Consider the following 17,222-nt stretch of genomic DNA (forward strand, 5'->3'; position numbering starts at 1 on the left):
ATTTCATGCCAAATCTCCTCCCAAGTTTTTTAATCAGAAGTCTTAAGGATTGCTCTTGCCTTACTCAAGGAGACTAGAATGTCTTTCATTTGTCTTGAAGTCATTTTGCTTTCATATTAATTACTAAAATCTTAATAAATACACCTAACCCACTCGCTAAGGTTTTTGTTTTTATCCGAGGTCTTCCTGCACAAGAAACCTTTCCTATAAAACTGCACTTGGGTGAAATCACCACATATCTGCCAGGTTTAGTTGTGTCAGACTAACTTAAAATTTTATGGATCACGGTTTTAGGTTCTGGGTTTAAGAAACACTGTTTTTTTAAGTAGCATCAAAAGCCTCTGTCCTACTCTTAATTCACTTGCATTTCATTATACATTGTACCCCTTGGATAATGGATGGTATCCAGTTACTTTCAGAAAACATGACTTTGTGCCTCTGCCTTGGAAAAAATAAAATGGAGATGTTTCCTCTACCCTTCCAAAATGAGCTTTATTACAGCAATTTATCAGGTGCAGGTTCAGCTGAGGCTGGGCCAACCACAGCACTAACAGTCCCTGAAGTTAAACTGAGCAAACTTCATAGAAATAAATAGGAATTGATAGATAGAAATAAGTTAAGGTTTGATCTAATGAAGAGTCTATAAGAACTTCAGCAGGCCCAGAACTTCTAGAAGAATCATTTTTGGATGGCTCATTATACAGGCTGCTGTTAAACAAAGATCAGAGAATTGCCTCTTCTCCACTGAACAGAGTGCACGGTAAAAAGCAGCTTAGCTACAGAAAAATCTTGCTAACAGTCTTCCTCCTCCTCTCTGCAGAGGTAAAATCAGTGCTGAGTTCAAAACTTTTATTAGTCTTCCACTTGTATACAAATTTAATAGAAGGAACTGGTTACCTGCATTAAACCAAGATGTAATACTACAGAAGATAGTCAGGAGCACTGCAGTGGCTGATGTATTTTATACAATTTTCTACAGACAAGTTAATGCCCATTGTGTTCCTAGACAAGTTCTCTGGGGGATTCTAAAAAGTTTACCAGTTTTACCTTCTGTTATATAGCTTGAGTTACTCAACAGCACTCCTCTACAGCTTTTCACAATGCTCTGTGTGCAGCCCTGATTTGTGATAGTGCAGCTGGAATGCTGCTCAGTCCTCCCACACGGGTAACATCTCCATCCACTGATGTAGGAGGCTCTGGCAGCTGAGAACTGGAATCACACTTTGACAAACAAGGATTCTATCCCAAACAGCCACAGCTGTTTACTGCTGGTACAGGTGCCTGGATGATTTTTTCCCTCCCTACAGCAGACCTGGTAGCAGGACTCTGTCCCACTGCTGCAGTCACTACACAAGCCAGCAATCAGCTTTGTGCTACAGTAAAAACAACTCCTCAAACTGCTTGAGAAGATACCCTTACAAATTTTAGTCCACCAGAGGAACCTAAATATCTATTATAAAAACAACAAATCAGATTTTTTGATCAGTAAATAAAATTTAGACTTTAATACAAAGTAACAGCAGTGTTGTTCTGAACAGTCAGTTTATGCATAGGTAATTACACAGGACATTCTTCACCTTTTAACTGAAATGCTGATATTGCTTTTATGGTGTTGGACATCAAGTACAAGTTCATCTCCAACCTGAACTGGGATGGGCTCATCCAGAACAACTGCAGCTTGTTTCCAGTGTGAGGACTCATCAGATGTGTTCAAGCTATGGTCTTCATCTAGATGGATGTGATACCAGAAGGGAATGGCAGTGACCCGGCCAGACTTACAAATTTGTATCTAAAAATATTTAAAATAATTATCAGTTATACTACTTTGTTCTTTGAAAAGGAAGTAGTTCAGACCATTTCAATCCTTTTCAGAGACAGCTGCAGACAAGTAAATCCTGTATTGAAGTGTTTAGCCCACAGGAAAAGTTAAGAAGCAGTGCTGCAGAAGTGTAGTTAAATGCACTTTGGGCCCCAGAACTCACCTTCACTTCTCTGCTGGGGCTGTTCAGCAGAGGGTTCATGAGATCCAGCCTCAAGAGCTCTGCTGGCTTGCTCAAGGGTACACAAGGTAATGTGGAGAGATCCAAATACACACGAACAGGTACCTGAAAGTATAGACCAGAACTTCAGCCAGCAACAGCCATTACAGAAGGAAAAGGTAGAAAAATCCTAACACAAAAGTTGCCAGGAATTACTGGAATGGCTGTCAGAGATAGAAAAAAATGCAAAATACAGCACTCTTAATCCCTTTTGAAACATTGGAATACAATTGCCTGGGAAGAGTAAGAGCACAGTCACTCTTCCTTACAGTAAATGGGACAAAACTTCCACACCAGTTCTAAAACAAACACCACCCGTTTTAGTTTATCTCAAGACTCCTGTGTGGTCACAAAAAGCTCTCTTGATAATTTCAACAGTGTTTTCTTTACAGTTCACACCAAATCTAAACAGTAAACAGCTGCAGTTTTGAAAGGATGCCTGGAAGCCACCCACCAGGTTCCTACCTTGAACTGGTTGATGAAAGGGGCTATATTAAACCCCAGGGTTGGTTCTGTTCCTTGAACAGCACTTTCCAGCAACAGAGACTCCGATTCTACAAGCATCCCATATACCAGCACATACTGTGGGAAAATCTTCCCTCCACTGTGAAGTAAACACCTGTGAAAGGAGAGGGATTTCACCTGTAAAGCTGATCAATCAACAGCAGTGAAAGAACAGTTACTACATTTAAGAAAGGCACACTAGTTCTTCCTCTGAAGTCCTGCTCCTAAGCATAATGTGCCATCACGAAACAATAAAATTTCCCTAGGCCCACAAACGGGGATAAATCCATTCCACACTTAGCTACCCATTTCCATTATTTTACTTCTCTCCTGCCTTCCTTCCCACTCCTCCTGCTGTGAGGAACAGCAGCTTTGCTGCTGCCTCCCTGGCTGCTCCAACACCACGTGTTTGTCTTTTAGCAGGACCAGTTTGTTCCCACAACCCTTTGACATGTACACGAATCTGGGCTTTTCCAACCTTACACTTAAAGCTACCTTGGTTATTCTTTGCTACCTTGCAAACTTCTGACAGACCAAGGAATATGACCATCCATTTGTATTCTTGCATTAAAAAAAAGATAAAGGAATCTGAGATTGTGAAATCTTGATGCTTTTAAAAAATATATAATGTATACAGTGGTCATGCCAGAAGCACTGTGAGGTTTAATCCCAGGAAAAAACCTTTTTCTACAGAAGCAATGTAACAGTAATTACACAGTTACATGGAATATTCTTAAAATTTATCAGGTAGCTACAGAGTCCTAGGAAGATTTTTGTCCTTTTATACTGTACCTGGATATTGCAGCCTTTTCCATCACTTCCTGCTGGATTAAACCTGAAGTCTCTATAACATCCAAGATAATAATACTCCACAATTTGTCTGATTTGGGTCTCTGTAGCACCACACTTTCTTCTTCTAAGTGGCTGAGCCAAAACTCTAATGTTTCCTTAGGGAAATGGTTTGCTTCTGCAATGACTTGAAGTGCTGCCTGATGCTGTTCTTTCTCAACAGAACTGTAGGCTCTAACTGGTCCAAGCTTGCCAGCTATAATTGGCAGGATGGAGAAGCCTTCGGATACATCTAAAATGTACAAAGCATCAGGATCCACACCTAGAGAGCTCTTGTTTTGATGCTCTTGGAGGTTTATCCCGCTGCCATGTCCATCAACGTCCATGGAGTGCAAGTCCTTACTTGGATTTAAAGACAGCAGCACTTTGCTCATGGCAGCTTTAAAGCATTCATGGTAGGCTACGTCATTGAGCAGGGCAATTTCTGTGGATTCCAGCACACACACTGGAGTGCTGCCATCCTGTTTGGTGCTTGTCTGAAGTCCAGCCAGAGCATTACATAATTCAGCCTCATTGCCCAAACTCAGCGTGTTGTCTCTGTCACTGAAATCCATCCCACACTCTGAAGGCAAAGAAGAAATCTTCTGGATCTTCAAGTAGCAGTCTTGGCAGCAAACTTCCATCATCACAGTATCTCCAGTCTTCACAGAATAATCTTGGCAAAAGAGCATAAAAAAAGTCGTGTCAGTTACTTTACAGACTCATCACTGAAGAGCTTTATGGTGATTGAAACAAACAAACCAACCAACCCACCCCATTATCTCATTTTGTTTGTATTTGTGTCACACTATGAGGACATCAAACCATCAGAGTGTGTGCAGAGCAGGGTGACCAAGATAAAGGCCTCAGGGGCAAGACTTAGGAAGAGCAGCTGAGGGCACTTGTTTTGTTCAGCCTGGAGAAGAGCAGGCTGAGGGAAGATCTCATCACAGTCTAGAACCCCTGCAAGGCTGGCAGGGGAGGAGAAGGTGCTGATCTCTCTCAAAGACATGAGGAAATGGAATGAAGCTGCATCAAGGAAGTTCAGATGGGACATTTGGAAAAGGTGCTTCACCCACAGGATGGTGGAACAGGTTCCCCAGGGTAGTAGTCACAGTACCAAGCCTGCCAGAGTCCAAGGAGCACCTGGATAATGCTCTTAGACAGGTGATTTAATTTTAAGTAGTCCTGCAAGAAGCAAGGAGCTGGACTCTACGATCCTTATGGGTCCCTTTAAGCTTGACACATTCTAAGATTCTAGGAAACAGGAAAATAAAAGGTGGATGAATAGAGAATAGACACTTAAAAATTACACTGGCAATACCTGTATCTGGAGAGTATTCAAGATGAATCCCACATAGGGCAATGGGTAGGTAGGAATGTTTCATTTTGGTTTCGTGGCAGTAGCAGCTAGCAATTCCTACCTCACCTTGCCCCCCTTCCTCTCCTAAGTTGCATGTTCACCAAATGAGCCAGTCAGTAGCACTACTTTTTGGAGATGCTCCACAATGCATTAAATTCAGTATAGATAAAAAACCAACTTAATGAAAAGTATTCTCCTAGATCTCATGTGCTTAACAGCAAAATCCCACAAACAAGCCCTGATGCAGGGACTGGGCTCTACAGATCAGAAACATGATCAGAAACCATCTCTCAGCTACTTGCCGTAGAACTTCTAATCCTATGTAGACTTCCTAGTCTCTGAGATAAGCTAACTTATCAAAATGAAAAAAAAAACCGAAATGAAAGCAAGTTAATGTACCACAACAAACAAACCCACAGGACATACCAAGGAGGCCCTGCACAGGATACACAGCCTGTTCCCAGCAAGTTTCCTCACTGGGACTTGTGGATAGAGAGTGCTCATCATCAAGCTGCAGTACAAACCACACCACAACAGCATCCAGTATTCCTCCTTCAGTGACTGGCAGCCTGAGCTTCCAGGGCTTTCTATCTGCCAGGCTTTTCAGCTCCTGATAAAAGCAGAAAGAGAAAAAAAAGTGGGGGAGTTTATTTCCATAAATAAAAATTTGGTTTCATTAAACTAAATCATCCAAAATTTCTGCACCAATCCATGAAGGCACCCAACAGAAACTTGAAGTTACCAAACCTCTACAATACCAATTATCATCATTAGTAGTCACCAACATAGGAACTGTCTTCCCACATGCAAGAGCCGTTTCCCACATGGACAACCTGCATCCATGAGAAGCAAACACGCCTACATCTAAGAACATACACATTTAAACACACTGAAAACTGCAAGAAAGACTTCAGACGGGCAAGCCTTATGGGAAGGAATGAAAACAGAGCCAGGCTTCTGGCTGGACACAAGCCAATGCTCAGCCACATGTTTCACTTAAAACCTGTGTTCAATCACTTCTAGAAATACTGTGTACTGTGAATTTGCTCAAACACAGGCCTGCAGAGTCATTATAAAAACAGGAAGTCAAATACCTTTGAGGGTGTTTTATCTGCTGTCTGGGCTGTGTAGGCCTTGTGTAAAAGTTCAGGCATGTACAATCTCACTACTGGGAAGACCTTAAGGTCTACCCTAAAGGGATCAGTTATAAATTCTCCAACACTTCTAGAAAGTTTTGAATATGCAACAGGAATTAAGTCTTTTTCCATGAACAATTTATTTTTCTCAGGAATTACCTTCTGCTACCAACATTCACAAGCACAAAAGGACCAGCACTAATGTTTGAGTTCCGGCATAAACCAATTAAAGGGAGGTCAAGAACAAGGGACCAAAGGTTCTCTCAGTCACTCATTCTGCTTAGTAATAACCCTTCCAAAACATTTATCAACTTCCTGATCTGCTTATGCAACACTTGTTCTCTTTAAGTTTCTTAAAATACACATGGCTAAAGAAAAGTTCACGTCCTGCTCTGAGGACAGGAGTAGCTGTCACATGCTGTGTTTCTTATTCTTCCCTCTTCATTCTGAGTTCTCCAAGAGCTTGTCTATCCCTCTTCTCACAACTGAGATGGCTGAACAATGGGCAACTTAAAATTACTGGATGGTAACAAAGGCCATAGTAAGATCTCACTGCTCTTCAATAGAGGTGCTTTGCTGCCAGTCATCTTTTGGTACCTCCTCAGCGAGGGAAGAAAAGAGTAGTCAGCTGAAGCTTTGCTGGCATCAAGCTCCTTGAAATAAGACAGCAAGAGCACAAGCATGCATCTGGTTATTGGTTTCTGGGAAATTGGAGAGGAATAGAAGTGTATTTGATATTAGAAATATTCTTCTTGATTATTCCTCAAAAGCAGCAGTCCCAAGGTTCTCATCCATTGGGCTCTAGTAACTGCAGTCTTACATTGCCATCACTTAAAAACCCATTTGAAGGCTTATTTCAGCTTTCCCTGCTCCTTAACCCATATTTATTCCTCACATTTGCCACTTTATAAACCTTCTTCTATTATTTATGCCAATTACAGATTTAAACAGCCACAGCACATCAGGATGGCAATTTATCGAGTAGTCTTGTTAAAGAGAGAGCAAAGGAAATAAAGCAATGGCACAAGAATAGGCAGTAAAACCCCAAAATGATTCAATGCTACACGTCCTCTGAATGAGAAAGGCCTACAAATTAGAAGGAAAATCTACAGAAAGAATGCACTTATCGAGTTCTCTATTTCTTGATCCACAGTTTCTCACATATTCCACACCACGACTTCTCATGAAGGATTTCCTAGGAAGAGCCAAAATCTGTAACTGTTGGCAAAAGCACAGTTCCTTTAGGGCCTGAAAGTGAGACTGAGCTTTAATTACTGGCTGCAGAGGTAAAAACACTTCCCGTGCCAGTGGCACTAATCTGCTGCCAGCAAACATGTACACAGGTAGCACCTGACTGGGTGCAAGTATAATTACAGCCACACCTCATTCCCCTGCCTGGGAGGGACTGAGCTGCTGCTGCTAATAACAGCAGTAAAAAAGTAATCACCATAAAGCAGCTGCTTTTAAAAAATTATTATTATTTGTGATTTTTGACTTCTTATATCTCTGATCTGTACTGATGGCTTTGAAGTCTCCTACAACTCAGTTTGAGAACACTGCTGCACTGTATTTCTGTATTTTAAGCCTTCTTCTCAGTTCTGCTAGTTTAGGTCTGGATAGTTAGCACAAGCAGAATAAATGCAACATCCCTCTAGTTCACGGAAATAGGAGTTTAGAAAATAGGTCTTAGTAATTACCTTACTAGGTAAGTGATTTCTTATCTGAATTTCTGTTCTTAGTTGGTAATTCTACTACTGTTTTTAAGTTTAGGAGGATTTTTTCTTATTACAGTAGGAACAAAGACTTTTTTTTTTTTCATTTTTAGCTGCACTGACTGACCATCCAGGTGTGGCCATGACATAAGACACAAAATTAAACAACCCAAAACAAAAACAAACAGCAATAAAAAATCCATGCTGAAAGTAACCTACCAGTGTTTAAACTGCCACCTTTGCCCAGTGACAAAGTAACAACAAACAGTAACCAAGGATTCCCAGCCACATCAGTGATTCATAATAGTGGCATTTCTTCCTTTTTACTTATGATATCTTAACATTTCATGACAGCAGCACTCCATTAGTCTAACTGAAACTTCAAAGGAGCACTTCTGAAATATGATTTAAAGAATAACACTGTTCTTTACTCTTTAAAATTATCTTTACATGTTTGCCAGCAGGCAGATGCTTAAGAACAGACATCTCTCAGATGAGAGCAATAGTTTCTTATTGATGCTGGAAGCAGAAGCAACATTAGGTCACAGAGATTGCTCCCAATAGTATACTGAAGAGCCTTGTCTTATTTCATTTTTCATCTCAGGATGTCAGACAAGCCAACTAGGAAAAACTATTGATTCAGAAACTGCAACTCCTGGCCAAGCAGCAGCCAAGAATAATTTCATTTATATAACAGAATCTATTTTAAGCTCTGACTCAATGCTAGCTCCTCACCACAGGTCAATGAGCAAGAAGCACACCAGAGATCAGATGTATCATCTTTTTAGCAAGCTCAGCTGCAGGGGCTGAGCTCTTTGCCTTCCAGTTCAGGCCTATTTAGCATACACATACAAATAATTTTGTGTATTTAGCACAAAATACATGCTACTAGATTTTAGAATGCCCTATTACAGAAATACTCTAAGATACAAAGGAACTGAAGGGTGGAATCAAATGGTTGAATAGAATAATTTCCTTATCTCCTCTTTTACACTTACCCACTAACATTTACATTTTTATGCCAGATGGAAAACAGCCTTTCTCCTGTCTTCAAGAGCTCTGTGAAGACTGACTTTAGAGGAATAAACTAAGTCAGCTCCACAACTGCATCAATCATTTAGGATGGATCTCTTGCATCCTTCCTTCCCCTCCCTGTACTGAGGCCAGTAGCTCTTTGATCTTATGGTGAGGTAGTTTATAAAGTTCCCTAAGCTATGCCCAATGAACAAAAAAACTCCACCTTCAAAAAAATTACAGACTGTCATCTGAGAAATCACATCACCACTCAACCAGACAAGCATCAAAACCAGCAGAGGATTTCAGTGCAGCTCTGCCCACTTGGCACTTGTGAACTGTTCTGAAGTTGAACCCAAAAACAACTAAGATATGGGACTTTCACTACCATATAAAGATTATATAAGAAGCGTGTAAGAAAAATCATTACCTGCAGATCATTGAAATCTACTGTCATGACTTGACAGGGTTCTGTGAGGGCTCTGTAACCCCCAGGAATACGACTGAGCTTCTCAGTGGTGTAGGGCTCCACAGTTTCCTCTGAGCCAGCAGCAGCGTATGTGGGACTGAAGAACTGCACTGAATTTGACAAGCACACACCAGCAACTTCTTGCATTCCCACTCTGGGAGTAAAGGCAAACAGAGGAGAAATTCAGTTCCAAGTAATTTGACCAAATACCTAAGGGAAATTCTCCCTAGGCTGACTAATTATTTTAAAATGTACATAGTGTTAGAATAGACAAGTTAAAAAATACTGAAACAATTCTGTGGGGTTTTGTCATGTTCAGAGCAGCTCTAAAGCACAGAAAATACACCTCACTTTCAAGAATCAGAACTAAATGTTGTCACCAGAAACTAAGAAAAAGCCCAATACATATTTTCACTATATCCTAGGGAAAAAAAAACCCAATACCAATCAAAGCAAAAGCAATGAAGATAACTTAAAATTGCTGGAAGTAGAAGATCAGATCAGACACAGAGAGATGGCTGTGATATACAAGATTATCAACCATCGGACTGAAAGGGGATTCTCTCAGCAAGATGAATCAGTGTTTGATGATAAATTAAACACACTTTTAAATGTACTTCAAGAAAAAAATCATGTTTTGATTTAATTCTGGGTTCTATGTCTACTTCTAACCACTCAAAAAAAAAAAAAAGCATGAAGAAAAGCTCAAAGAAAAGTTGTATTATTTGTTCAAGGCAGAAAATGTGCTAAATGATATGAAAATCATCAGAAAAGAGATACTTCCATACTGCTATTTCATTAGGCCTCCTGCTCAAAAAAAACCATCCAAACCCCAAAGCTTTCCTGTAGATTATTAAAACACTTAAGGAAATGTGAAGGTGTGAACATCTGAATAATTCAAAGAGATCTGCATAGTTTAAATCTGAGAGCAGGGTTTTACATAAAAACAGGACTTATTAAAATAGTCATAAATCTTCTTACTGGAACAAAAACAGATCTCAAACTATAAAGGCAAGAAATTTTAAAGTGACAATTTTTTTTCCCTATAGCATATAATTAATTTGTGACAATCACTTCAGTCCTGCTTAATCACCTGACCTTAAGTTATTAAAATGGAACGTCAATTCAAGAATCCAAAGTTAACAGCAAATTAACTTTCATTCTATTTAAATTTTGTAAGGAACAGTCAATACCCAATTTCAAGGCAATATCCCTTCTAATTGATGAATAATTAACTTATAAAAGAAATTATTCTGCGACCATCTACCACTTCTTTCTCTTTCTGGCCACTGTCCAGGTCTACTGCATTAGAGGAATCACTGATGCAGCCTGGCTGCTTTTCATCCAGTGCAGTGGAGCTCCTCTGGAAGTTAATATTTTCTCTAATCTACAACAATAATCCTAAACAAAATACACCAAGTCCAAACCTTTCAGACAGAGACTGTCTCCATACAATGATACTGTTCTAAAATATTAGAATAAATATGAAAGTAATTGATACACAGTCAGAACTGGTTTCAGCAAAGAAACTCTACTGTATTCCAGTTCAGAATTAGGCAAAGAACATTCAGACAGATAAAGACAGCTAAGGTTATCAACACTTAGGCTTTACAGGGGTTAGATCCAGGGTTAGATCCAGAAGTGAGCTATGGAGCAGATTATAAACAGGGTAAAATGAGGATAAAGGCCAAGCGTTAATCTAAGAATCTCCGAATCAGACATCGAGAAATAATTTAACTATGAAGGAATTAAATTTCTTTAGCATGTTAGAGCCAGGTATTTCAGCAGAACTGTATGATTAACGGATCCAGAATATCTGAACCTCAAAGAGGTAGGGAGGTGGGGCAAAAAAAAAAAAGACAACCTGGAAAAGGGGTGGGGATGGTGAGAACAAAAATCTTTTTAGTTAAACAGATAATTAGCCATTCAAAAACTAAAAACCAAAGTAAATGAGAAATGGTCAATAAAAACAACCAGTCTCTCTTCCCAAATAAAAAATGCAGGTTCGAGTTGTTCTAGAGTTTAAACATACCTGTGATGTCTACGTATCTCTTTGCACTCCACTGCCATCCCAAATATTGTAGCACTGGCAGGAATAACTCTGCCATAGTCTCCAGCACTAACGTCTTGGTTTTTAGGCTGTGAAAATATGAACAACAACATGCAATGAGATACGGCCTATTCCTATCATTACTGAAAAGCCTAAGTTACATATTAGTGAGCCATTCAAGTGACAGTCAAAACATCACTAAGTTCTTGGTGACTGGTAAAGTCACTAGTTTTTGGCATTCTGCTGGCCATTAAAGGAGTTTTTTAAATGTAGTGTTTCAATATAACCAGGCATCAGCTTTACTCTTCAGTCTACTACTTCCTCTGTGTACCTCTAACAAAATGCAGACTGAAAATCACTGTTCGAGTGTACTGAAACATTTGACAACTTTTCCATTATGCATCATTCCTGTACTTAACACTAGAGGTCATCAGTTTCAGTTCAGTACAATACAAAATGTTTCAGCTAAAACTTCGTTTTAAATTAGTTGGAATCAAGGCAAGGATAAAGTAAAGAGAAGTCCTTCTATTAGGAAGAATATTAGCTTAACCGAGATTAGGCTAGGTAAGACTCCTTGTCATATTACTTTGCTTAATGTACTAACAAAACCACAAAATATAAAGTAACATCTGAGACCCAATGGAATTGCTGTCTTCCATAAAGGTTCAAATCAGCAAAAATAAATTAATTTATTTACCAAATTATAACTGAGTGTTCCCAAATGTTACAATGAGAAATAACTCTATCGTAATTCAGCATTTTCTGCTTAGACTGACTATACATTTAAAATCCACACAAACCATTTTGGTGTTACTTACAAAGGTGGGGGACAAGAAAGATTTAAAATAAATGAACAGTGATCAAGGGTGAACCCTCTATGATGAAGGAAGGTTACATGAGGGAAACATGCTTTGCAAATAGCTGTTTACTCAGAACACAGGGCTCACAAAAATACAATGTATGTTCTGCCTAACTGCCACTCGCCATAATCAAATTCATGGAGCAAGCCAGATCATTCATTTTTAGCATACCAAAAGGAATGAAATATTTACAAGACAATTGTTTCTCATTCCCATATATCTGGAACGTGTGCACATGCACAGGTACCCACATCACCTACCTTTGGTTGTAAAAGAAGATGTTCCCAAGCATGTATCAAGCTCTCCACAATTCCCTCTCCAAATAAGCCAGCATCGACTGTTTCTGTGACAACCAGGGAAACTCTAGACAAGAAAAATATGTATAACAAACACTCCTGTCAACAATCAATCATTCTTTTAAAGAAAAAACCCCACCATACCAATATGAGCTCAAAGCAAAACTTTTACCAGCATTCGAGTTTCAGTACATGTAGGCAATTTAATACTTCCAAAAAATTATGTGTTTTGAATTGTTGTTAGAAGTTATTGAAGATGCAGATAAAAGAAAGCAAATATTGAGCAAGAACTTACTGTAAAGCTTCTTGCTCAGCATTTATAAATAAATTGTGTGGGAAGAATCTAGCCAAAACAGGAAGATTTTTCAGCCTGGGCACACAGCCAATGATACTGCAAAATACATATTTTGTGCAATAGTATGTACTTATGCATGTGTATAAAAAGGAATTAAAACCCCCAAAACTATAATCACAGCACAATAAAATTCCTGCACAGATTGACAACCCTAAAATCTTAAATCCACTGGAATGAAACCAAAAAACATACAGCATAATAAGAGGAGACACTTCTAGAACTGCAGTAATTTTTTTATTAATAGTTGACATCTAGTAACTCATTATATACACTGAAGGGATACATATGTTACAGTAGCCCAGCTGACACAATTAGGAAAGGCTTGATTGGTCAAAACCAGGAGCTTCCTCATTTCAGATCATGAGCCTGCACCATCACCATAACTTTATTACATGTTAGTAACTCCATCCTATTCAAAGGCTGCAGAAATGAGCCATAAGATCTTAAAAGTAAAAAGTGTGTTAAAATTACTTTTATGACATAGTAATCAAATGTTTTCCCTCTTGCTGCAGTATCATTTCTGATATATTGCATACTGCCCCAAAGCTCCTACCATCGAAGAATTAAACTTCTTAATTAATGATCTTGTTGATCTATCATAGAAATTAAGATGATCTGAAGAACATGTTGTCACTTCTGCTCTTTAAACACATAAAAGATACAGAGAACCTTCTCACATTATGAGCAATATCACAGCAGTGTTATTTCCTGTTTAGGTCACAAGACATTTCCTATTTTCTTGAAATTAAGAGCAAACTCAAAACACCATCAGAAGAGAAAGCAACAACGTACCTTTCAGGTATGTGCTTTGGGATTTCTATATCAAGTGACTTCAAATGCAGAAGTTTGATCTCTCTTTCCATATTATTTGCTGCCACCACATCACGGGCAAGTTCATACATGGTTTTGGATAATTCACAGGCATAGATGAAAGATGCTCCCGCCTTTTTTGCAAACATACTGAAAAACACGAAACAGTGGTTTTCCCCTCCTCCACATCTGCTTCATATTTCTACCAGTTCAAGTCTAAAAACCATCCTTAAAGGAACTGGTATCTCTTGTGTGTTATTGCAGGAGTTTATATCCTCTTGATATGTTATCAGCAAAAAACCACCACAGTTAGCATTAAAGAGACTCCCTCAGCTATGCTGAACTCACTCTTTACAGTCAATATTTAAAGACAGGAGAAATAACATTACAACTTCAAAACCCATGTGAATAATTCAATTTAAACAGCACTTACTGGCACAAAAGTATCTGCAACAAATAACGAAAATGGTTAAAAAAATACTACTAGACACTAATCTCCATACTCACTGGCTTCTGAAAGCTTTGCTTGCTTTCTTAAGTTCTGTCTCCATAAAAGGATCAAAGTAGTTATTTTTTCCACTCTCAGCCAAATTTTGTCAGGCAACCAATAATTTTTCTATTAAATTCACGTGAAAAGTGCATTTGTGGTAAACACACCTCAGAATTCCTGTTCCTGTTCCGATATCCAGGACGGATTTGCTCCCTGAGAGCACAGCACTCTCAATGGCCCTGAGGTAGGTGAGGTTCCTCTTGGCATCATTGAGCATGATGAAGTGCCAGCGCTCCACCAGCCAGTTTGCAACGCGGTAAAAATTCTCCTTGGCATCGGCAAAGTCGGGGTTGAGCTTCACTGCTTTATGAAAATACCCAGCTGCTTCGTCTCTGAAACCCATCCTAAGAGCAAAAACGACAAACAAATGGAAAGTATGCATGCAGCTGTGAACATCTGAGGGTCTCTAAAGAGGTCTTATGTCAGCTTAAAGGCAACAGATATTTTGCCTTAGTTAGAAGAATTATCTTTAGAAACAGTGGCATTACTTTATGAAAAAGAATGATTTATAGCTTTACATCAAGTTACTGTAAAATGCAAAGCCAGTTCAGAAACGCCATTGTGTGCACCAACCTTCATCCACTACTGCATCCTTTGACAAAGCAAAATAGGTTTTATTTACAAGAACTCGCTGCTACAACATGACAGCAACAACTCTGCAATCCAGTCTCACAGTTATTCAAATCAAGAGAATGTTATAAACTCAGGAGAATGCTAAAAAACTGCTGGTATTCTATTTAACATCCTGCAAAACCACCAAATTTTGAGTTGCCAGCTTTTGCATCAAGTGCCAGTTTTGAAAAAAGAAATTAAAAGAGACAAAAAGAAACCAAATTGTGAATCTGAATCAAGTTTTAATTATATCTACAGCATAACCTCAAATCAGATAGCACTGAAAAAAGCCCTAAATCTAGAAAATATTTATATACATTTTAATACAATGCTCAGAGAACTGTTCCTTTAAAGCAAAGAAATAACAAAAATGAAACCTAACTAAAACCACCTGGTTTATGATCTATGATTTCAGTCTTAGGATTCCAGCCTTCAAAGACCTGAGCAACAACAAAAAATGGTGGCGCTTAATCACTTTTGCTGTGATTAATAACATTTATTTTAGCACTGGCTACTCTTTTTAAGCTATTTAAGACAAACAGATTTGAATGTGTTTGTGTTTACAACATGACCCTCACAAAAACTGTATATACATCCCTACAAACCTGAAGAGATGTTCTCCCATACTGTTACAGATCACTTCATCATTGGGATACAATTCAAGTGCTTGCTCATAGCAGTTAAACAGATCTTGAATCCGTGCCAGAGAATCCAGTTCTTCTGCCCATTTAAAGAGAGTAAACTGAAATGTTTCCTAGAAAATAAAGCATAGACCACTGAGGTGCTGGGAGTTGCCAGAAGTAGGGAACTGAGCCCTGAAAACATCTGGAGGTGTCCTGACATACACCTGGACACCCACACACAAGGATCAGCACCCAGCAGTGTTTACTGAGAGCCTGCATGTACATTAATGCATACTCTAATACTAAGAAGGCCTTGTTTTTATTAAATGTGATTGATACACAGACTAAAAGAAGATTCTATGAACTCCCTTTATATAGAGCTTATTAAAGAAGTCATTGGCCATCCCAATTATTACTGATTTTCCAATTCTGTCTTCAATAAAAGCAAAAATCAGTTAGATGTGACAAATCACAAGTACAAAACACGTCACAAAGACCTCAAGAGAATTACAATAAATAAAATTTCAAGTAATTCAAAGAGCACTTACTTTGACAGTAGTTTTTAACTCGGGAGCTAGATTTAGTACCAGGAGATAGTGAGCATATGCAGTTCCAAAATCCTGGTTCTCTAGGCAATGCTGAGCACTCTGCAAAGATCTGGAAACCAATTCCCGTCTGCTGGCTTCTCGGCCACCCCTGTGGTTAGAATGAAGCTTGGCATTGGAGTTGGGCATTCTGAAAGATGTAAATACTCACTTATGCTAAAACAAAAAAAGAAAAAAGAAAAACAGTCACACATACTATATACTGTGGGCCAAAATGTTTGTACACAAAGTTGACAGATCAAAAAACATTTCAGTTTTCACTGGAATGTAGTAAAGACATCTCTCCTCTCATCAAGTCCTAAAGATTTAAAAGCATCTAATCTTCACCCATCAGCTCTGAGTGTTCACCATTCAAAAGTCAAGTGCGTGCCACATCTAGGTTAAACCAGGTCCTGGAAACAAATTACGTTTCTAGCTTTGTAAAATTTATTTTGGTAACAGACATTTGAGCATGTCTCTGACCAAACAGTTTTGCAGACCGGAAGCTCGTGCAGTCAACAAATTTCACAATCAACCACAAAATCTGCAGGTTAAATTTCTTCTCCTTGAACAACAGCATCTCCATAAAGCAAAGTCTCACAGAAGAGCTAACAAGTTCGCAGTTTATTTTACTTAAGATAGCACGGCTATTTTTTCCCTTAAGAAAACGTCAAAGAGAGCGACTAGAACCAATACACACGTTTTTATACCTGCCTGTGTTACAGTTGCAACTTTTAAGGGAACTCAGGCGAGCACGGCTACAGCATGTAGAGATGGGTCCCAAAGCTGAACAACACGAAGGTTTCGTGGAGATGGACTGCAAGAAACACAACACCATCACGACTAGACTTTTTTTTTTTTTTTTCCAAAAACAAAGCTCTGCCAAAACAGCGCGGCTCAGGACACGCAGAGCCGGGGAGGCCTCGCCGCTCGCACCGGGGCCGGGCGGCCGAGGGGCCGCGGGGCTCCGGGCGCTGCCCCGGCAAGCTGCGGGGGAAGGTGAGGGCTTCCCCTGCTCCAGGGCCATCCATCCCCTGCTCTAGGGCCGTGCATCCCCCGCTCCAGGGCCATCCATCCCCCGCTCCAGGGCCGTCCGCCACCTGCTCCGTCCATCACGGGCTCCAGCGCCGTCCGTCAGGGGCCGTGCGCGCAGCGGCGCTCCCAGGCCGCGGCCATTGCGCTGCCGGGCCGGAGCCATCGCGCAGGCGCCGGGCGGGAGCCCGTCCTGTGGGATAAAGGTGCTTCCATTACCCGCGTCCTTTCCCAGCCCTCATCCAGCCCTCTGGGAGCTGGCAGTGCCGCTCGTGCTAACGCAGGGCTGTGGAAGGGATCCGCAGCCATGCCCGCTGCGGTCCCTTGGCGGTCTGTGCTGTGCAGGGCTGCTCGGCCAGCACGGAAGAGCCACCACCTTAAATGT

The 17,222-nt window shown here is 39.9% G+C and overlaps 1 protein-coding gene across 5 annotated transcripts; it reads right to left on the reverse strand.

Moving 5' to 3' along the window:
* Positions 1-1,474: 1,474 nt before the first annotated feature.
* PRMT9 (protein arginine methyltransferase 9) lies at positions 1,475-17,025 on the reverse strand. Of its 5 annotated transcripts, none has more exons than XM_014880540.2 (14): positions 16,906-17,025; positions 16,520-16,622; positions 15,770-15,982; positions 15,204-15,352; positions 14,094-14,330; positions 13,419-13,586; positions 12,236-12,338; positions 11,098-11,204; positions 9,027-9,219; positions 5,161-5,344; positions 3,336-4,047; positions 2,505-2,658; positions 1,983-2,105; positions 1,475-1,789 (listed from the first exon to the last, which is right to left on the reverse strand). In XM_014880540.2, exons 3-14 carry the CDS (start codon positions 15,953-15,955, stop codon positions 1,574-1,576), a joined length of 2,532 nt encoding a protein of 843 aa, XP_014736026.2. In that variant the 5' UTR covers positions 15,956-15,982; positions 16,520-16,622; positions 16,906-17,025; the 3' UTR covers positions 1,475-1,573. The 5 variants fall into 5 exon arrangements, with proteins under 5 accessions (XP_014736026.2, XP_088020216.1, XP_088020213.1 ...); XM_088164090.1 differs by having other exon boundaries at positions 1,475-1,728; positions 16,516-16,622; XM_088164087.1 differs by having other exon boundaries at positions 16,516-16,622.
* Between the last annotated feature and the right edge of the window lie 197 nt (positions 17,026-17,222).

Source organism: Sturnus vulgaris, chromosome 4, assembly GCF_052056855.1.
Source record: "Sturnus vulgaris isolate bStuVul1 chromosome 4, bStuVul1.hap1, whole genome shotgun sequence".
In the NCBI taxonomy this organism is placed as follows: Eukaryota; Metazoa; Chordata; class Aves; order Passeriformes; family Sturnidae; genus Sturnus; species Sturnus vulgaris.